Source organism: Prionailurus viverrinus, chromosome B2 (genome assembly GCF_022837055.1).
Source record: "Prionailurus viverrinus isolate Anna chromosome B2, UM_Priviv_1.0, whole genome shotgun sequence".
Taxonomy (NCBI): Eukaryota; Metazoa; Chordata; class Mammalia; order Carnivora; family Felidae; genus Prionailurus; species Prionailurus viverrinus.
Genome location: NC_062565.1, coordinates 16487645 through 16509855, shown reverse-complemented (window position 1 = coordinate 16509855; position 22211 = coordinate 16487645). Strand labels below are relative to the sequence as shown.

Genomic DNA, 22211 nt, shown 5'->3' with positions numbered 1-22211 from the left:
ATCCTTTTGGTTTGTGAGTTTGGTGTCCCAGGTTGACTGGCAGCTGGTTGTAGGTGAGGTGGAGGAAGATGTTACCATATAGCATTCTCCATCGCACACCATTGTAAGCAAAAGCAGATGGATCATGGGTTGAGCATGTACTAGGAGAGCTTTGCTTCATGTCCTTTTTTCCTCTTCCTCTTGTGAGGTTACCATTTTTTACCATATGCTATAGGTACTACTACAGTCATGTATTTTCCTCGGTTCATATATTTTCATCTGCACTAGAGCTTGGGCTCCACAAGGAAGATACTGTATCTAGATCAGATCTTTGCATAGGGTAGGTTCTAAGGATGACATGAAATGTACTGTGCCAAGCACAATGCCTGATGTCCTGAGAACAGTGCTTTTTTTCTTCTTTTCGGTCTACTCTCCTCTGCTCTGTAAAGAGTTGTTAAATATAACAGGACTGGGAAATTAAGAAAAAGAACAGATTATTTATTATAAGCACCTACTCTTCCCCCCCTTTTTTTTTTCATGTGGCCATATAAGAAAAGTTTGTACTCGTAAGAGCTATATTGTTACATTATTTGGGGAGAGATTTAACAATTGAAAAAATGAAAACATGTTTAGTATCACTGTGAAAATTTACCTTTTTTCCTCACTTAGAATGCAAAAGAGTAGTAATAGTGTAGATCAGGTCCATGTCAGAAGTTCCTAACCTGGGTTTAGGGTCTCTGTAGATTGCTGCAGTCCCTGAGATCATATGGAAGTGTGTGTGTGTGTGTGTGTGTGTGTGTGTGTGTGTGTGTGTGTATCGCTGTCTAGCAGAGGCTACACAATGGTCACAGGATTTTTTAATAGAGACGTTTTGAAATTTTATTTTATTGTTTTTAAGTAGCTTTTTAAAAAAATTTGAAAAAGTAATGGATCAGTATTGGAGTAGGATGAAGATATTCCAATTTTAAAAAAAGGTGTCTTGTCTATTTTTTGCATCAATTCATTTAAAATTTTTTTTTTAACGTTTATTTTTGGGACAGAGAGAGACAGAGCATGAACGGGGGAGGGGCAGAGAGAGAGGGAGACACAGAATCGGAAGCAGGCTCCAGGCTCTGAGCCATCAGCCCAGAGCCTGATGCGGGGCTCGAACTCACGGACCACGAGATCGTGACCTGAGCTGAAGTCGGACGCTCAACCGACTGAGCCACCCAGGCGCCCCGCATCAATTCATTTTAAAAAGTATGTGTTCACGCGTGCGTGCCTCTGTGTGTGTGTGTGTGTGTGTGTGTGTGTGTGTGTGTGTGTGTGTATGTATACACACCGAAAACAACCTGGAATCTGATGTGCCAGTATACTAACAGTGGTCAATTTATGTAGTTGAAATATTGTTTTATTCTCATACCGTATATTTTTGTTTAAGTTTCAGAACCTAAGTAAATCTCACAATGTTAACAGATTCAAACAGAAAAGACTTTTAAAAATACAATGAAATATATCTTTCTTATCTAGACCCCTTTCCTCAGGGGTGGCTCTGAATACCAGCAGAAGTGACTTCTGTATCCTTCTGTAACACACACACACACACACACACACACACACACATACACACATACACACTCATTTGGTTTTGACACAACTGGAAGAATACTATGTACATTAATTTTGTATCTTAGAAAACTTGCCAATCTTCAAATTCTTATCCTTCCCCTGCCACACCCAAAGGAATTAAGAACACTGGATATCAAATTTCTAGAAATCATTTTCTCTTCTTTTGGATACCCCTTTCAGCTTTGGTGTGTACAAAACTGACTCCTAGTGGTAGTTCAGAAGTTATTTGATTTCCTCTGAAATTATCGATTTCCTCAATTATTTGATCAGAATAATCGCTTCTGATTATTCGTGGGGGCAGTGACCTTCATTGAATGACCCCTGCGTGCTGAGCCCATGGATGCTTTGTTTCATTTACTTAACCCTGTTGTATCTCATTTCTTGCTTATGGTTATTATTTGAACTATGATGCCATAACAACACATAAATAATACTTCGGTACTCTTTCAGTTCTTTTAAATTGCGCATCTTTTAGAAACTTTTGAACGCGGAAGTTTTAAAATGCTTACAAAATAGAATGGTATAATAAACCTCTTCTTGTCTATCATCTACCTTTGGCGGTTAACAGCTGATAGCCTGTCAGGTTTCATTTACTCTGTGAGCACTCTCCCTGCCCCCACCCCATAATGTTTTCAAGCGGACCTCAGATGTACCATTTCATTAATATGCTTTTTTATATAAGTTCCAAAAGTTAAGTAATATTTTTTTCACATAATCACAACATCTTTATAAAGAAACAACAACAAACAGTAATTCCTTAATATGATCAAATGTCCACAGTGTTTAAATTTCCAGTTCTCCACAGTATTATAATTTTTAAGAGCATTTTGTTAGAATCAGGCCGTTAATAATAAGGTCCACGTATTTTATAGTTTGATATGTCTTTTATGTTCTTTTGATGTATTGGTACCTTTCCTAATTCTTTTATTCTTTGCACATTTGTCAGAGAAACTAGTTTCTCTGTTCTGTTAGACTTTTCCTACCAGTGGTTCTGTTTGTAAATGGTTGAATACATAAATAGGTTTCTTTAAAAACTGTTTTAACTGGGGCACCTGGTTGGCTCAGTCGGTTGAGTGTGCGACTCTTGATTTCAGCTCAGGTCACGATCTCAGGGTTGTGAGATCAAGCCCCATGCTGGGCTCCATGTTGGGTGTGGAACCTATTTAAGATTCTCTCTCCCTCTCCCCTGCTTGTGTACTCACTCTTTTTCTCTCTCGTTAGTTAAAGAAATAAAAAATAAAAAAATAATTGTCCAGTTATGGCATTTATGGCTTTATTTTGTTTGAGTTACTAGTTAAATGCATGTTTCTAGATTTGAAATATGGAATGTTCTTTGAAATAAAAATTCACAAGGAAATAAAAGACAAATTCAGATAAAATTATTTTAAAAAGTTTTTTAATGTTTATTTTTGAGAGAGAGAGACAGACAGAGCATGAGTAGGGGAAGGAAGGGCAGAGAGAGAGGGAGACACAGAATCCGAAGCAGGCTCCAGGCTCTGAGCTGTCAGCACAGAGCCTGACGCGGGGCTCGAACTCACAAACTGCGAGATCATGACCTGAACGCTTGATCAAGTCGGACGCTCAACTGACTGAGCCACCCAGGCACCCCAGATAAAATCACTTTAAATACAATCCTGAGAGGTGGCCATACCCATGCATTACATGATAAGTGTATTGTATCTGCTAAATTTGTGGTAGGGGTACAAGCAAAACAAAACAAAACAAAACAAAAATCTTGTTTCCTTTTTCATTAGAATGCAGTTAACTGCTCAATGTCATACAGAGGGAGGCCTTTCCAGGGTCTCTTCACTGTGGCATAGATGTCTTGGAGTTTGTCTTTCCAAGATCCATTGAATCTTGCCGAAGGGATGCTGTGTACGAACCAGCAGGCCAGGGCTTGAACCACTGCAACATAACGTCTAGACTCATGAGGGGAGGGGGTGGAGCGCGCACATCCACGGGCCCAGAAGGAGCCAACACAGTGGTGACAAATCCAGGGGCAGGTAGCTGGGAAGACCGTAAGTCATAGCTCTTTGCCAGATGTACAGCGGGAAACCCAGATATGCAAGTATTCCTTAGGCCAGACTGACATTTCATCCAATTAGAATTCTAGAGGAAACGTAGTTGTACTTCCGTGTCCAGTCTTGTGAGTCTCCAAATACTTTTCTTCTACCCGAAGGGAATACGGGCGGTTATTTCCAGTATTGCTTTCCTTCTTCCCTCACATTTCTAGTCTTCATCACCCGCCTCCCACCCCAACCTTTTTTCCCACTTCTTAGAGCATATAGATTTATTTGTATCTGAAGTAACTGGCGATCACAACGTGGAACCAGTGGAACCAGAACTCTGAAATAGCAAACTTCTTTACCCCAGCCCGTATTATACTTGCCAAGGTCCTGGGCATGCTGTGAGTGTTGACCCTTTCCTGGTGAGGGGCTTCCGGTGAGAGGTGGGGAGGCTATCCCAGGAAGGGTCCCCAGGCACATAGGAGGTGTGTGGCTCACTGTGCTTAGTTTCTGTGCTTTTGCCCTGTAATAGCAGTTGTGTTGCTATTAATTGTGTTTCAGTCCTTCATTTTGTATTTAAATCCTCCCTTCCCTTCCCTTCCCTTCCCTTCCCTTCCCTTCCCTTCCCTTCCCTTCCCTTCCCTCTCTTCCTCCTTTCCTTCCTCGCTCCTTCCCCCACCCCTTCTCTTTCTTTCAATAAGAGGCTTTTAAAAAATTAAAGGGAAAATAGATGTGTTATTTGCTGACTAGGGATGAGGCAGATAGCCAGCCTGAAAAGCAGAAGAGTTCTTTTCAGACTTTGAGATCCATACCTCTTGGGTGTCTCTCAGCCATCTCTATATTTACATGCTTACCCCTGAATTTGCGGTGTGTGTGTGTGTGTGTGTATGCATGCATGGAGGCATACACGTGTATGTGTATGTGAGTGAATCTGTTACTGGGTTAGTAACTCAAGTTCAGTGGAACCTGGCATTTAACGTCTCAGGATAAGAATGCTCTGTCTTCATATTCCTTTCTCTCCCCATCATAGTTACCATGACTACCTCCTCCCATCCACGACATCAGAAAGCATCAAATGGGATGAGGATACCAGTGTTGCCATACTCTCACAATAATAATATCTGAACCAAGATAGGCCACGTGTTTTAATGTGATTATTGGAAAACTGTATTATTCCATGTCAATTTTAGCATCTTTGTGCGGTAGCTTATTACATTTAAATAGTTTCTGTGTTTCCAAACATACATTTTTTCAGGTGGAGATCGATTTTCATCTTGGTAATAAATGGATCTATCTGTGATATAATGCTTATTAGGAATGTATGCTTTGGGTTTGCACCTTAGCTGTATACTTTGCTTGCACCCCCTTAGCCATGAACTACACATGGAATTTGACCTTCCTTATCTTCCCTGGTCTCTCCCAACATCAGCAGCTCCCTTGATAAGGCAGATGCTGCCTGCTCCCCGTCCCTGTGGCTTGATAAAAAGTTGCTTCAAGGAGCCAGCTGATAAGACGTTTTTTTCCCTAACTGCTTGCGTTTTGTACAACTTTGAATCTTGACCTGATAATATCTTTAATTTACAGAACATTGATTTTTCAGGTTTGGCTGCATATTAGAATCACCTGGGAAACTTCTAATGCTGATTTGATTGATGTGGGGTGCAGCCTTCATATGAAGACTTTTAAAATGACTCCATTACTAAGGGAGCAGAGCTTGAGTTCTGCTGTTCTAGGTGATGCATGAAAGAGCAGAAGCCAGGAGCCAGAAGAGTGGCCCTGAGGGACCCGACCTTGCTTTGGCAGCCGTCTGAGGAAGGAGCTTGCATCAGACTTAGCCTCCTCGATGGAACTTCTTGTGGGTTCTGAACCTAGGTGAAGTTTCAGGAGGGAGACTCTGGGAGTTTGCTTAGTTTTTGACTCCTTAGGAAACGTGTGCTCAGCTCTAAAAACCAGTGGTTTTCCCAGCTCCCTCTAGGGGTGGAAAGGTATAGTTACCCCACTATTATAAGTAGTTAGCATACAGTGGCCTAATACTTAGCTCTGCTCATCAAGGCTAAGGAACTGTCTGCAAAGTGAAACCAGGTATATGTTATTAAGAGACAAAAAATAATTCAAAAGCCTGAGATGGTTTAGTGGTAACATATTCAGTGTGTCCGTGTACATTTTGTTATCCCATAGTTAGTTTTGCTATGAAGATGATTTTCTTATAGAAGAAACGTTGCATTTCGTCGACCCACAGTTTTATCTGTTTATTAAAAGATTTCTTCTAATGTTTATTTATATTTGCAAGAGAGAGACAGAGCGTGAGCAGGGGAGGGGCAAAGAGACAGAGACAGAATCTGAAGCAGACTTCAGGCTCCAGGCTGCAAGCTGTCAGCCCAGAGCCCGACGCGGGGCTCGAACCCACAGGCAGGGAGATCATGGCCTGAGACCGAGTCAGATGCTTTACCGACTGAGCCACCCAGGCACCCTTGATCCATAATTTTAAAAGCATGGTGAAGCTTTTAACTTTTCTCTTTGAACAACTTTAATTTTTTCTCAGTGTCACAATGGAAATATGCTTTCCTAAAGATAAATGGACAATTCTGCAAAATACATAAAAGTATACTTTTCCATATGCGTGGAAGTACAGCAAGGCTAGGCATTTCACAGTTGGAATTTTGTGGTACATTTTGGTCCTGCTCCCTGTCCCCTGCCTTCACTTTTCATCTTTTCCTTCCTCGGCTCCTCCTGACCCACCACCCACCAAGCCACTACCCCATCTTGTGTATTTGGCTGCTTGCAGGAACCATCCTCTAGCGCCTTCGTCTGGCGGAATTCTTTTCGTCCTTCCCCCTGGAAAAGTCCAAATTTGGCATTCCTTCTCCAATTCTTCATGCAGGTTGCCAGACTTTGTTAGGATAAACAGCACTGCTGTGCACATGGGAGCCGTCAGATACACGTGGGTTTCTACTTCACAGATTCCCTAGTTGTTGTTCATCAAGAGCTTTTATTTGTCCTTAAATAAAAGGGCCTTAAAACCGGTCAGCTCTTCCATTCACGTCAGTAATTTGGCTCACCTTAGCCAGTCTGGAAGACCTGTCGCAGAAACACTGAGCTCCGTTTTCTTTGTATATGTGCTGCCGAAGCGAGCACTGAGCTCCGTTTTCTTTGTAGCCAGCTACGCTATGCCTCTTCTCTCAGTAAAATCCAGTCCATTGGATCTGCGCTCCGTCAAACTCATCCTTCCCATCAGTAGATTTTTCATCTGACGTACCTTCTCCTCTCCTTCCCTGTGACCTCAGAGGATGGCCCTGGCTCTCCCCCTGTTCAAAACCAGCCCTTCTCCTAGACTCTGGATGCTCTATTCTGCTTCCTTAAGGGTCTTGCCCCTGCATATGTCCTCTTCTTCCCTTTATTTTTGCTCTCGTTTTATGGGCTCCCCACCTTGTGCCTATAAACGTCTTTGAAAACCATACCAAACGTCTTCCTCTTAACCCTGTGTTTCTCAGTGGCTCCCCAGTTCACCCTTTTCTTCTCCACTGAATGTTTTGAAATACAGTTCTGCCCTGGTCTCTTCTCTGCCTCCCATCCCATCACTGCCTCCGCCCTCGGCCCCCCAGCCTCCTCGTCTCACCTCCTGCTTTTGCAAAGCATCGCCAGGACCTCCTAATTGCTCAACCCAGTGAAGCTTTTTCAGTCTTTCTGGATTGCCTCATCTACTGATTGGACAATGAAACACTGTTCTCTTGATCTCTGTGACTAAAATTATTTCTGGTTCTAATTTTTTCATGCGTTCCTTTTGTTGTGTTTTGTTTTTGTCTCTTTCTTGGGTTTCCCTTTCTTCTACCTACTCCTGAACAGTTGGAGCTGCCTCTCAGTGTGCCACGATTCTTAACTGGAGAGTAGGTGGCCCGTTAAAATCCTTTGTCAAATCTTTTAAAATTTATATAATCTGGGGGCACCATTACTGTAGTTATTGGCTCAGTAGATCCTCCTTCCAGAAACCTATAGTATAATAGTTTTCTAATATTCTGTCGTGTGGAGGTACCATATTTACTTGACCATTTCTCAAGTATTCACTCAACACATACTTATTGAACACCTACTTTATCCCAGGCGCTGTGGATGATTTAGTTTTTCATAGTAGAAGAAGCACCGTGATGAATGGCCTTTGCTCCACTCCTTTCATGGTCTCAGTCTAGATTTCCAGCAGTTCAGTCACAATTTTAAGGACGAGTGGGTTTTCAAAGATCTTCACTACCTATGGCCAGGTCACTTCATAGAGTAAGTCATATTTTCACTTCCACCAACTCTGTGGTATAGTTTTAACTACTAGATATGTAAGACAGCAGTTTCCAAATCCTGTATCTTTAGACCTGCTCTCTCCAGGTTTGTTTCCAAACTGCTCTGAGTTCCTGACACACTTTCTTGTCTTCTTCTTTGCCTTTGCAACCTCCTCATGATCCCCTACCTGAATGCCCTCATCCACTCTCCATGGTGAGACCACTCATCTTCTGTTTATTTTCAGCCTGTGTATTTCATCCATGAAGCTGTTTCAGGACTCTTCCCATTGCCAAGACGGCCACATCTCCCCGTTCTGTGTTCCCTTAGCACCCTGTGGATAGAGTCACACTGGTACGCGTGTAGAGAGATGGCTTGTTTCCTTCTGTAAGTTCCTGCACGTAGAATTGCTCATCTTTGTGTATCTTTAGGCTAGCACACGGGAGCTAATATATTCTGAATTGAATAAATCCTGTGTGTTAACGTTGTAGAAATCATCCCAGAAGATCTGGCGGTGGTGAACACTGCTCTGGGGGTGAGAGCACGGTGCTGGGGGTGCGGACCAGTGGTAGGAGACTGGGTTGGGGAAGACTTCCTCAAGGAAATGAGAACATGATTAGTGGTCAGTTTCTTTGTTTTAGCGTGCTTATTAGAATAATACTTGGTTTATAGGGTGAAGTCTGTCCTTTTCTATTTATTGTTGGCGGGTTTTTGTTTGTAGTTTTTTTGTTTTTATACTAACGATAGATGTGATTTAGTCAAGTCCGTTCTGGACATTGTTACCTTTTTCCTCCTCCATTGTCCTGCTGCAGTTATGTTACAACAATATCCTTCCTAAAACTGAAATATCCTTGCATACTTATTTCACACCCTACTTGGGTGTGGCTTTTCAAACTTTGAATATTCTTCTTTTAAAAAAATTAATTTTTTTTAAGTTTTCTTAAGTGATCTCTATGCCCCAGCATGGGGCTCAAACTCACGACCCCAAGATCAAGAATCATATGCTCCACTGAGCCAGCCAGGCGCCCCTGTACTTCTTGGTATAGATTGTTGTTTTTTAAATTATTAATTATTTTTATTTTTTCATTTACATCCAAGTTAGTTAGCATACAGTACAACAATGATTTCTGGAGTAGAATCCAGTGATTCATCCCCTTTGTGTAACACCCAGGGCTCATCCCAACAAGTGTCCTTCTTAAGCCCCTTGTCCATTTAGCCCATCCCCCCACCCACTACCCCTCCAGCAACCTTCAGTTTGTTCTCTGTATTTAAGAGTCTCTTATATTTTGTCCCCTCCCTGTTTTTATATTGCTTTTGCTTCCCTTCCCATATATTCATCTGTTTTGTATCTTAAATTTGACATATGAGTGAAGTCATATGATCTTTGTCTTTCTCTGACAGACTAGTTTTGCTTAGTATAATACCCTCTAGTTCCATCCATAGAGCTGCACATGGCAAGATTTCATTCTTTTTGATGGCCGAGTAATACTCCATTGTATATATATATACCACATCTTCTTTATCCATTCATCCATCGATGGACATTTGGGCTCTTTCCATACTTCGGCTATTGTCGATAGCGCTGTTCTAAACATGGGGGTGCATGTGTCCCTTCGAAACAGCACACCTGGATCCCTTGGATAAATGCCTTGTAGTGCAATTGCGGGGTCATAGGGTAGTTCTGTTTTTAATTTTTTGATGAGCCTCCATACTGTTTTCCAGAGTGGCTGCACCAGCTTGCATTCCCACCAGCGGTGCAAAAGAGATCCTCTTTCTCCGCATCCTCGCCAACATCTGTTGTTGCCTGAGTTGTTACTTTTAGCTATTCTCAGTGGTGTGAGGTGGTACCTCAGTGGGGTTTTGACTTGTATTTTCCTGATGATGAGTGATGTTGAGCATTTTTTCATGTGTTAGCCACCTGATGTCTTCTTTAGAAGAGAGCCTATTCATGTCTTTTGCCCATTTCTTCACTGGATTATTTGTTTTTTTGGCTGTTGAGTTTGATAAGTTCTTTAAAGATTTTGGATACTGCCCCTTTATCTGATATATCATTTGTAAATATCTTCTCCCATTCTGCTGGTTGCCTTTTAGTTTTGCTGATTGTCTCCTTCGCTGTGCAGAAGCTTTTTATCTTGACGAGGTCCCAATAGTACTTTCTGCTTTCGTTTCCCTTGCCTCCAGAGACGTGTCGAGTAAGAAATTGCTGCGGCCGAGGTCAAAGTGGTTATTACTTGCTTTCTCCTCTAGAATTTTGATGGCTTCCTGTCTTACATTTAGTTCTGTTATCCATTTTGAGTTTATTTTTGTGTATGGTGTAAGAAAGTGGCCCAGGTTCATTCTTCTGCATGTTGCTGTCCAGTTTTCCCAACACCGTTTGCTGAAGAGACTGTCTTTATTCCATTGGATATTCTTTCCTGCTTTGTCAAAGATTAGCCGGCCATACATCTGTGGGTCCATTTCTGGTTCTCTATTCTGTTCCAGGGATTATTTTTTTTTAATGTGTTTTTATTATTTTGACAGAGCACAAGTAGGGGAGGGACAGAGAGAGAGGGAGACATAGAATATGAAGCAGGCTCCAGGCTCTGAACTGTCAGCATAGAGCCTGATGTGGGGCTCAAACTCATGGACTATAAGATCATGACCTGAGCTGAAGTCGGATGCTTAACTGACTGAGCCACCCAAGAACCCCTTGATATAGATTGTTAAATACATATTCATATATGGAACTTGTCTGTGGTGCTGATTTTTCTTCCCCTTTGGTCACATTGATGTCAGGGCCATATCAGCTTTATAAAATGACTTAGAACAGCTTTTGTGTTATCCTGTGCTCTGAAACTTTTTAGGAAATGCTTTACTTTTCAGAATTGGAAAGAATTTGATAACAAAAGCATCTGGGCCTGGAACCTTTAAACAAGGTAGTTCTTTGTCGTCCTCTGGTAACTTTCTTCGTTTCATCCGTGGTTATTCCTGGATCAAGTTGAGTAATTTCATGCTCTCTGGAACCTTTTACTAATCAATCACAATTTTCAAATTCATTAGCACAGAGTTGAGTCTTGTATTTTTTTCCCTGTATACTTCAGGCAGTATTTTCCAATTTGAAATATTACTGGTCTGGATAATCATTTTCAGCATTATTGCACAGTGTCCTCTTCCTGAAAGACACAGGTCCAGAGGCACAAAGATGTGTAACTACAGGTTAAAATGTGTGACTTACAAATGTGGGCTTACTTAGCTGATTTAGTAGTGAACACTAGGGACAAGTATCATTTAAAAGAGCATGTATTGGGGACACCTGGGTGGCTCACTCAGGCTCCTGATTTCAGCTCAGGTCATGAGATGGAGCCCAGCATCAGGCTCTGCACTGACAGCACGGAGCCTGCTTGGGATTCTCTGTCCCTGTCTCTCTGCCCTTCCCTGGCACTCGCTCGCTCTCTCTCTCTCTCTCTCTCTCTCTCTCAAAATAAATAAACATTAAAAAAAAATTAAAAGCATGTATGGGTATTAGATGCGTTTTTAACATTACATCATTGTCTATATTTAGTCTTACTGAAATAGCTGTAGCAGTTAACAGTAAGAGTAAGGGAGCTTGTGCTGACGGGTAACGAGGGGACGTAGGAGTTATGCTTATTTAGTAGTAAAAATAGTACAGTCGCATATGGTGATCCTTTTTCAATCAGATGGCTTCTCTTTCAGTAAATAGAGGTGCCTTTTACAGTTCATTAGGATCTACTTCATACGATTCTACTATTAGCTTTTCTGCTTTGTGCTTTTAGGGCCAAGGGAAGAGGGAGAGTCTGTGGTGTCAGAGCCGGGGTTATTAGGTACAGATCCGAAAAGTGGCAGAGAAGGATGAGCTAGTGAAATGAAGGTAGAGATCATTTGTTCTTGATCGCATGGAGTAAGAAAGAGTTTACTCAAGTGTTTTTCACGGTAGGCATACAGCTTCCCAAATGTCGAAATCATCTGTAACGTTAAAGAGGATATGATGCTGGGTTCTTCAGTGAAACCACCCAATGCCGGTTGTAAGTTTGTGTGCCTGGATCCCTTTTTCTCTTTCTCAGAATGCACCAGCGCTTCTCTGCAGCCTGGCAGGTTATTGCCAGCATTTCTCCAGTCAGTAAATCATGCAGGGCCGTTGTACCGTCATGATTACTAATGATCATGAGACAGGTCACCGCAGAGAGACAGGGTTCCGCATGCAAGGTCTGGTGGTGGCACAGAGCAGGGAGTGACAGACTGTGAATGAGGGTGTTAAGAGAAGGGATGGGGTGGGAGCTGACGCCCCGAGGGGGCGGCTGAAGCTGGAAAGAAAACAGCGGTGGGGTTGGGGGTGAGGCCGAGGAGGACCTTGTGAGTTGGCCACACAGCGGAACCCGGGCTTTATATTTACCTTCAAATTGAGAGTCAAGGGATTGTTTAAAGGGTATGATCATCTGTAAGCCCCTCCAGGAAAGCCTGTCTGTTTGGTTTGGCTTGTTCTCCCGTCTTCAGCCCCTCCTGTTGTTCCTGACACGGGGTGGATGTTCACCACAGTGAAAACACAGCTTTTGTGAAATCAAATCCTAACGACTTTGTGTGTTGGTCCCCAAAGCTGGGATGCCCTGCATCCTGAGGCTCTTGAGGGGTGGTGTTCAGGGAGCCCCACCCCCACCCCACTTCACCACGGGGTGGAAATGGTCAAGAGCAGAAACTTACCAGGAGGATTGCTTTACTGTTGTGATTTGTTTCAATTATTCAGTCTTCTCCCCAGAGCGCTAAAAGAAAGGTTATTTTCTTTTTTTTTCCCTAAAGTTTATTTATTTATTTTGAGAGAGAGAGAGAGAGAGTGAGCAGAGGAGGGGCAGAGAAAGAGAGAGAGAGCGAGCGAGCAAGAATCCTAAGCAGTCTCTGTGCTATGACACAGGGCTCAGTCCCATGAACTGTGAGATCATGACCTGAGCCAAAATCAAAAGTTGGATGCTCCACTGACTGAGTCACCCAGGCACCCCAAGAAAGTTTTTTTCTTTTTTTTTTTAACTTTTTTTTTAATGCTAACTTATTTTTGAGAGAGACAGAGTGTGAACGGTGGAGGAGTGCAGAGAGAGGGAGACAGAATCTGAAGCAGGCTCCAGGCTCTGAGCTGTAAGCACAGAGCCCAACATGGGGCTCAAACTCACAAACTGTGAGATCCTGACCTAAGCCAAAGTGGGACGCGTAACCAACTGAGCCACCCAGGTGCCCCAAGAAAGGTTGTTTCTTAAGGGCTCCGGGACTTGGTTTTGGTTTTGTTTTTTGTTTTGGGGTGGGTTTTGTTTTTTTTTTTTTTTTGCTCCATGGTTTCAGATTATCTTTCACAAATAAAGAGATGTTTTCCCTTTAATTATTTATGGATGATGGAAATAAAGTATTTTTACATGGTTTGCGTGTACAAAAGTTTTTAAATATGTGAGGCATTGTACAAAATTGTTCATAATCTTTACCATTCACAATTTCTGTGCCTTATTGGGGAAGGAAATCTGTAAGAAGTTGTAAATTTTCAACAGTTGCAGAACCAAAATACGACTTACATGATTAGTAGCTTCTCCCTTCTCCTGGCCTGTTACTTGCTCAGCCATGGGCCCCTCTGGATTGTAGAAAAGATTATGGATCCATTCATGTTGCTGGAGTCTTTACCAGGTGACAGCTCTTCCAAATACATTTAGTAAAAATTGAACTAATTAGAATTACATCTTAAATACGCTAAAAACTCATTACAGTAAGAATGCATTACTCACTTTAGACTGACCGACATGGTGTGAATGTCCATTTTGCTTACATATCTATTTTTATTCTTAAACAACAGCAACCGAGAAACTACAGTTTATTTCTCGATGTGTATTTCTGTGTGAGATTGTTACCTCAGATAACAGTGTCATGGAGGGCATGATGGAAGGTGTCTCCGAATCTGAGATCCCATTCTAAGTAACACCCCCAGGCCCCCAAATCAAGGCTTACAAGTGAGATCGTGTATTACTGCTGGGAAGTGTTACCCTTGGTAAAGGGAAAAGGGGAAAAAAATAAAAAGTAAAAAAGATGCGTAGGGAACTTCTTTTTATATCAGGTTCTGAATCCAGCAGTGGGTTGTAAAATCAATATAGCTGGCTGGGCAAGGGAGCATTATTCATTTTTAATAGGAAAAGATGGAAGATGGAGTGTGGGTAAGTTTGTTTCTGAATTCTGTGTACACATGTGTAATTGGTTGAAATGTAAAAACGCATTTATTGCTCTGCGTCATAGTGAAAAAATGATAAATAGTGCTTTAAAAATCAGTAAATTGCCTTGTATGAACCAATTAAGAGCAGACAATGTATGAGTCCTTTCTCTGTGATTTCGGAGTGTCTCCGAAACATATTTGACCTGAAAAATCCTAAAGCATAGGTTAAATATAAACAGGACTTTGTCTAAAAATTGAAGCAAAGGCTTTTAATACTGACTATTACAAGCTCTCTAAATGAAAATTGTATTTACCTATTGAACTGGGGCTTTCGGTAAAAGAATTTAAGTAGATACTTATACCTACCAAAGTAGATGTCCTAAATCTGCTGATTTATGCATAGTTATTATCAAGAGAAAAAGGCAACTTAATTGAAAATTCAACAACAAAGACCAGTATTTTGTGATCACATGTAAATTGAGGTCATTTTTCTAAGAATTTGTTATGTTACCAGCGCAAGCAGAAGGTGGCCAAACCTCAGTGTACTGAATAGCAGTTATTCTTAAATATGTGTTAAATCATGAGTTTTTGTTGCTTTGAGCCACAATCGCTTCTGTTAATAAAAAAAGGGGTTTTATTATATAATGCCAAATTATGTGTGCATAAACTCTTAAACACAGTCATTACTACCAGAATATATATAATATGTATGTATATATTTATGGTTCTTAAGTTTGGAGGGACTGCTGGCATAGAAATGAGAGTGTTTTTTCCTTTTTATGTTTCTCAAGGACTGTGTATTTAAATTCATGGTTTGTTTCTTTACATTTTAAAGGTATACAGCATACTTCATATATTTTACTTTTTTAAAAAGCGGCCCTTGTCCTTTTGTTACTTATGTTAACACAGATTTCATCCATGCATTTGGTAGTTTTCTTTTTGAAATAAAGTTACTGCTGATGCAGGGTCCACTTTCTACATTTAATAAGAGGTGTTTTGCTTTTTGTTTTGTTTTGTTTTCCTCTCTTTTTTTAGGACCGTTTCCAGTTCACTTGTCATTTCATGAGAAATAACTAAAATTTGTGAATAAGAAAAATTGTAATATTTCTCTAGGTTACCTCTACTTGTAGATCTCATGCTGGATCTGATAATTAGCAAACAAATAGGACATTGCTGTGGGGATACACTTATCAGGATGAAAGTTTATTTTTGACCAGTGCTGACAGTGTCTAATACTTGAAGCTAGCTCGACTCCGTTTTTCCTGCTGCTCCCACTCCACTTTTATTTTGCCGACCGGGTGAATCAACCTGTGATTAAAAGAAGTTTGATCAGAAAATGGAAGGTTCTCTGAATTTTCTGGCTTCTTCCTCAAGGTTAATGGGAGAAGAAGCAGGTGGTTCAGAGGGCCCCTGTGGTGGGGATCCGTGTCTTTTATTTGTTTGGAAAAGGATACATTTTGGAAGTTGATCTTGCGTGGCCGGTGGCGGTAGGCCTCGCACCGGAGACCATTTTGGGAACTGGCGGTGGACGCCAGAGGGCGTAAATGGCTGAAGTACCAATATTTTGAAAATTGTTAAATGATACTTCCGTGCATTAACTAAAATATTATGTAATTATTGGTACTGTATTCTTTTCAGTACAAGAACGTACCCTGGGAATTTTGTAACTTATACCATTATAACGAGTACTTAGGCCCCCGTATTAAAGCTGGAATTAGTTATTGTCTTCATCATCAAATAAGTACATCCTTATACAATTTAAAGTAATCGTTGTTTTTTTTTTTTATGTTTACTTTTGAGAGAGAGGGAACGCACGCATGTGGGAGAGGGGCAGAGGGAGAGGGAGAGAGAAAAATGCCAAGCGAGTTTTCGCTGTCAGCGCTGAACTGGAAATGGGGCTTGACTCACGAACTCTGATCTGAGCCGAAGTCTGACACTTAACCGACTGAGCCACCCAGGCGCCCTGACATTAATTGTTAACCAAAGGAGAACACCCGCTTTTTTACAAAATCCACTGGTGCCCCGAGCCTCAGCTCTAACAACTGCAGGCTCTGGGCCCACGCTCATCACCCTCTCCTGTCCGCTCCTGGGGCAGCCCTCCCCGCGCCTTGGTAATTATTACTTGTGGGTTACACCTTCATTGCTTGTGGGTTACACCTGATCGTTCAGAACTGGCTCACGTGTAACAGTTCTAGACTCATTACTCTGATAGAGTGGCTGTCTGTTGCAGTCGGCTACCCACACACTTCATACGTAACCATCCTGGTACCAAGCGTTGGCAAGAGGGACGGGTATTCCACTATTCTTCTGCTTCTCCTTTCATTTCTCGCCCGGTTCTTCCTTTTCCTTCCTCCATGTTTGGCATAGGTTTTAGGCCATCCATGGACTTCGTTTAGACTTGTTTCTAAGCTAGCAGGCATTTGTTACATCTCTCTAATAAAATCACTGCTGGGCATTAATGTTGTCTTTATAAGGAAAGCTTTATTTTTAGGTATTTATTAGGCACCTAAACATGTGTTAATTATCGTTCAGTATTTAAAACGCACTAATTATTTGCATTATGGAAACATTCATTGATTGCAACTGGTCCTCGTGACAAAGACGTGATTGAAATTATATATTCATTTTTAAAATAAAGGAATATGTCATTACTTTAACAGTTTACACATATTTATTTCATAAGTAATTCAATAAATATTGATTACTATGTATGAGACTCCTTGTATAAGTAGTGTGTTTTCTTACTGCATTCTTATTTGTATTTGATGCATTGATTTGTAAAATCTCTTTGTTTTTCTTAGATAAAATTGAAGAAGCACAAAAAGAACTTAATGGGGCAGAAGTGTCAAAAAAAGGTAAATTAAAGTCAACCCCAATGTATTCTGTATTCTTAACAGAGATTCCTATTCAGATCCCTATAATTGCAGCCTTACTAAATCTATCAGTGAAAACATATCACGGAATTAGAAATCACCTTAGACTGATTGATACCTGAAAGTATATGGACTTTACTTCCTGAAGTGCTTTAGCTACTTCTGTAGCTATTCTGTAACTGTTTCTACAAATTAAGATATTGCTGGTAGGATTATGAGAGATTGTTGCAGCTCTTTCGAAAGTCCTATTTATGAGACTGTCCCATAGCAATAAAAGTACCAATGTGATGCCTGTGTTTCAACATGTATGTGCCTATCTCTGTCTGTTCTTGTGATGCAGTATTTTTTTGTAATGATGAAAGCCCAAGATAGATAAAATTATATGAATGCTAGTCAGGGGGAAGAATGGTTGAATCAGTTTAATACATTGTATTTTGGGATATATTATGCACCTTTTCAAGAAACGTTAATTCTTTCAATTGACAGTGGTGGTTTATGGATGAATGAGGAAAACGAAATTGCACGGTAGCTTGTAAAATATCTCAGTTTGTAAGTTTAATCAAATTTCAAAGGCATACACGCCTACATATTTATACACATTTCACACAAATATGTTTACAAAGGTGGAAGGAAGGGTTTGAGGAAGCTTAACTTTCCTTTATATGGCTTTATGGTTTTTATTAATTACAATGGTTGTAATTTTGTATAAAAAACTTAAAGGCAAAAATTGGTTTTCATGGTAGAAAACCTAGTGTTCGTTTTTCCAGATAATATGAAAAATACATTCAATATTAAATAGTCTGTGGAGAGGGGAAGACAGGTGGATCGTCTCCCAACACTGTATGTTAATGAGTAAAATCGATTAAAAGGATATAATTAAAGCTCCCATTATAGCATTTATATTTCATGACTTATTATTTCTTTGTCCTTATTATATTTTCTAATTATAGTGGAATATTTTGACAGTAATTTAGCTATATATGAATCCAATGGAAAGTCTTTTTTCTTTTTTTTTTTTTTAAATCCATTTAGGTTCCTAGCTAAGTATCTTTAGTAGAAATATTTCTGGCTATTCAGGTTTTCCAGCCCTTGGACCAACCTGCGAACCTCCAAGATGCTGTGGGGTTGGTCTGAATAGTTATGTTGTGATGTGCAGCAACCTTGAAGTGTCTCTCCATTTTCTTCTTCTTGCACCCCCTTCTTCCATGCAATCTGGAAGGTCCATAACAAACAGGATCCTTTAGTGATATTCTTGCAGAAAAGCCTAGAAAGAACAGAGAAATCACTATAGCCATGCTGTCCCTTTCCAAGGTTGACTAAAGGTCCCTTCCCTCATTGCTGTAGACGTAAAGCATGTTAAGACACACAGGCTGTAAGAGATGCTTTACATCCAGTAATGGTTTAGAGCTGCTGCAAGGAGAAAAATAAATGTGTGCTTGTTTTGCATTTCCTTCTTTCTTACTCCTGTGGCAAAGAATTTTAAGAACAGTGAACTAAATGCCTATATAGGAAGGAGGAAGCGAACAAAGGTTCTAGAAAAAGAAATTGGATAATGAGTTTCAGAATAATCCAGTGGGCTACACTTGGCAGGCTACACTTATTTAAGACCGAGGATGAATACCAAGTGAGCATTGTTCTGTGCGGTTCGCTGCCTAGAATTACTACTTGGCTTTCATTTTTACGCACACATTTGGGGCAAATTAAAAATGAAATAGTTTTTGGGGCGCCTGGGTGTCTCAGTCGGTTAGGCGTCCAACTTCAGCTCTTGTCATGATCTCACGGTCTGTGATTTCGAGCCCTGCATCGGGCTCTGTGCTGACAGCTCAGAGCCTGGATCCTGCTTCGGATTCTGTGTCTCCCTTTCTCTGCCCCTCCCCTGCTCACACCTCCCCCCATCCAAGTAAGTAAACATTTAAAAAAAAATTTTTTTTTAAATGAAATAGTTTTTCTCTCAAATATAATTAAGGAATAATATCATTTTGTCTTTAACAATATGAGATAAAAATCTTTCAGTAATAAAAGTATTGAGATTTCTCAAATCTTTGCTGGCTGAGCTGCTGATTAAAGGAAATTCATTTTTTCCTTTGGATAATATGCTGTAAAAATTTGTTGTTATTTTTATTAGGATGATTCATCTAGGGCAGATCACTTTTTCAGTATTTTTTCCTTTTTTCTTTTTTTTTAATTTTTTAAATGTTTTTATTTATTTTTGAGACAGACAGAGACAGAGCATGAATGGGGGAGGGGCAGAGAGAGAGGGAGACACAGACTCTGAAGCAGGCTCCAGGATCTGAGCTGTCAGCACAGAGCCCGACGCGGGGCTCAAACTCACGGACCGCGAGATCGTGACCTGAGCTGAAGTCGGACGCTTAACCGACTGAGCCACCCAGGCACCGCCTTTTTTTTTTTTTTCTTAATTTTATTTTAATTTCACTAGTTTTTCAACAGGCCTTTGCTTTTTCCCCCTGAAAGTTTGACTTTTTTCTTCTATATATGGCTATTGTTCTACGATGCTGTGGTTCTAAGGTTTTTTCCTCCATTGAAGATACTGTAATTGTTCAATTTATTTATTGTTCTTTCTCCTTTCCTTCTTTTTTTTTTTTTAACCATTAGTACAAGTAACTAATTTGAATCTAGCACTAATGGCAAGCCCTTAAAAAACCCACCAAAAAAGAAAAAACACCTCGGTCATTGATAGATCTTTATTGTTTTCTAACATTTTAAGAAAAGATTAATCTGTTTAGTGTAATAGGGTGGCAAAGAAAGTGACTTTGCCCATTACGCACCAATAAAATAAAGAAGGGCACTAAATTATGTTAATGTGTTTCTTTTACTCTTTCTAGAGAGAAAGAATACATGAATGAAAATTAGATGACTTTGATTTATTTTAATTTTAATCAGTTTGGGGGTAAACGTAACATGTAACATTCACATAATTCTCCATAACATCATTATATTCTTCCTCACAGTGCTCTTTACTTGTTCTTAACATCCATCATATTTGACACTACTCTTAAAATTATTGCATGGGATTTATTTTTTTTTTAATGTTTTATTTATTTTTGAGACAGGGAGAGACAGAGCATGAACAGGGGAGGGTCAGAGAGAGGGAGACACAGAATCTGAAACAGGCTTCAGGCTCCGACTGCCAGCACAGAGCCCGACGCGGGGCTCGAACTCACGGACTGTGAGATCATGACCTGAGCTGAAGTCGGACGCTCAACCGACTGAGCCACCCAGGCGCCCCACATGGGATTTAAATAAAATAGTGAATGTCACAGATGTGGGAATGGAAAATGTATAAACTAGGAAGAAATAAATAGATCGGTTTTTCAGGAGAGCTTTCATAGTCTATCTTTTGTATAAGCTTTAATTTTAATACTTTGTTTTAAATTTTTACCATACAATATTTGACATATGTAAGTTAATATATGTAATGTATTACAAATTTTTGTCTTTTAACGTTTATTTTTGAGAGAGAGAGAGAGACACAGAGCACGAGAGGGGGAGGGGCAGAGAGTGAGGGAGACACAGAATCCGAAGCAAGCTCCAGGCTCTGAGCTGTCAGCACAGAGCCCGACACGGGGCTCGAACTCATGAACCATGAGATCGTGACCTGAGCCAAAGTCGGACGCTTAACCGACTGAGCCACCCAGGTGCCTAAAAGCATAAAAACAACATGGTGATCTTTCATTCCACCACCCAGTGTGAAAACTGGCGCATCGTCAACACCATTGCATCAACCTGCGTGCTCGTCATTATTTCCCTCTGTCTGCTCTTTAGAGGTATTTACCGTCCTCAACTTTATGTTCATCGTGTTAATGCTTCATAAAAATAATTACATATTCTCAAACAGTATACTTTTTAGCTTTGCTTGAGTTTGAGCTTTAAAAATAAAATTATGTTCCCAAATTTTAACAGCTTTTTCACTCAACCTTGTTTCTAAAATGTATGCATGTTGTTGAAAGTAGCTAGTTCTTCCCATTGCTGTAACAATATTTTATTACATGACGCAATATGTACCTCCATTCTCTTGTTGATGGATTTCAGTTACTTCTCCCTTTTTGCTGTCACAAACAGTGCAGCTCCGAATACTCTCATAGCCTAGTGCACATGTGTGAGTTTTCCAGGACATACACAGGGAGCGTAGATGTTTAGCTTCATAAGATGATGCGAGATGGTTTTCCGGAGTTTTTTGGAAATTTTACATTTCCTCCATCAGTGTCTAAGAATTCATTTTGTGCTATCCAGTACTTGGTATTGTCATTGTTTTTATTTTTTCCAGTTGGATGGGTAAAAAATAGTATTTTGTTCTGTTCTGGATTTATTTTTCCCCAATTAGTAATAATGTTAAACATGTCTTCACTTGTATACCACTTTCTTGAAATGCTTACTTGTATCTTTTATGCATTTTAAACATCTTTTTTTTTTAAATATATTTTGGATAACAGCTCTTTATTCATGTTATGTGCTTTAGTTCTGGGCTTACTTTTTTACTTTCTTTAAAGTACTTTTTGGGGGGCGCCTGGGTGGCTCAGTTGGTTGGGCGTCCGACTTCGGCCCGGGTCATGATCTCGCGGTCCGTGGGTTCGTGCCCCGCGTCGGGCTCTGTACTGATGGCTCAGAGCCTGGAGCCTGCTTCAGATTCTGGGTCTCCCTCTTTCTCCCCCTCTCCTGCTTGTGCTCTCTCTCTCTCTCTCTCAAAAATAAATAAGCATTTAAAAATTTTTAAAAATGAATAAATAAATAAAGTACCTTTTGGTACACAGAAGTTCTTGGTTTCAATATCATCAGACTATTAAGCTTTTTCATTTATGATTAGTATTTTTTTGTTGTTGTTTTTCTGGAGATTTTTAAATATATTTGCTTGCCTTAAATTCTTCCCTCCCACAATGTCTTACATGTTTTTTCTCTGTTTTCTTCTAAACAAAACAAAACAAAACAAAAAAAACACCTTTCACATTCAGATAAAAAAATACATCTGAAGTTTATTTAAAAAAAAAATACAGTGTGAGTTTGGGTTCCTCTTTCTTTCTTTCTTTCTTTCTTTCTTTCTTTCTTTCTTTCTTTCTTTTTTTTACCCCAAATGGATAACTATTTGTCCCAGAGTATTTATTACATTGATTCTCCTTTTACTCTTTTTCATCTTAATTTTCTTGATAGGTATGGGTTTGTTTCTTGGCTCTCTGTTCTCTTCTGAAGTTAATCTGTGAGTTAATATTACAATGTGTTAATTACTATCACTACATGTTTCAATACACAGCAGGGAAAATTCCTAAAGTGTTTTGACTGTTTCTAGTTTTTTGCTCA

General features: G+C 40.1%; 1 protein-coding gene across 8 annotated transcripts in view; it reads left to right on the top strand.

The window, feature by feature from the left end:
- HIVEP1 (HIVEP zinc finger 1) overlaps positions 1 to 22211 on the top strand; it is a 149491-nt gene that overhangs the window by 60857 nt on the left and 66423 nt on the right. For all 8 annotated transcript variants that reach the window (XM_047858874.1, XM_047858878.1, XM_047858873.1 and 5 more), the window contains exon 3: positions 16830 to 16883. In XM_047858874.1, the coding sequence (XP_047714830.1) occupies positions 16830 to 16883 (54 nt within the window). The remainder of the gene's footprint in view (positions 1 to 16829; positions 16884 to 22211) is intronic.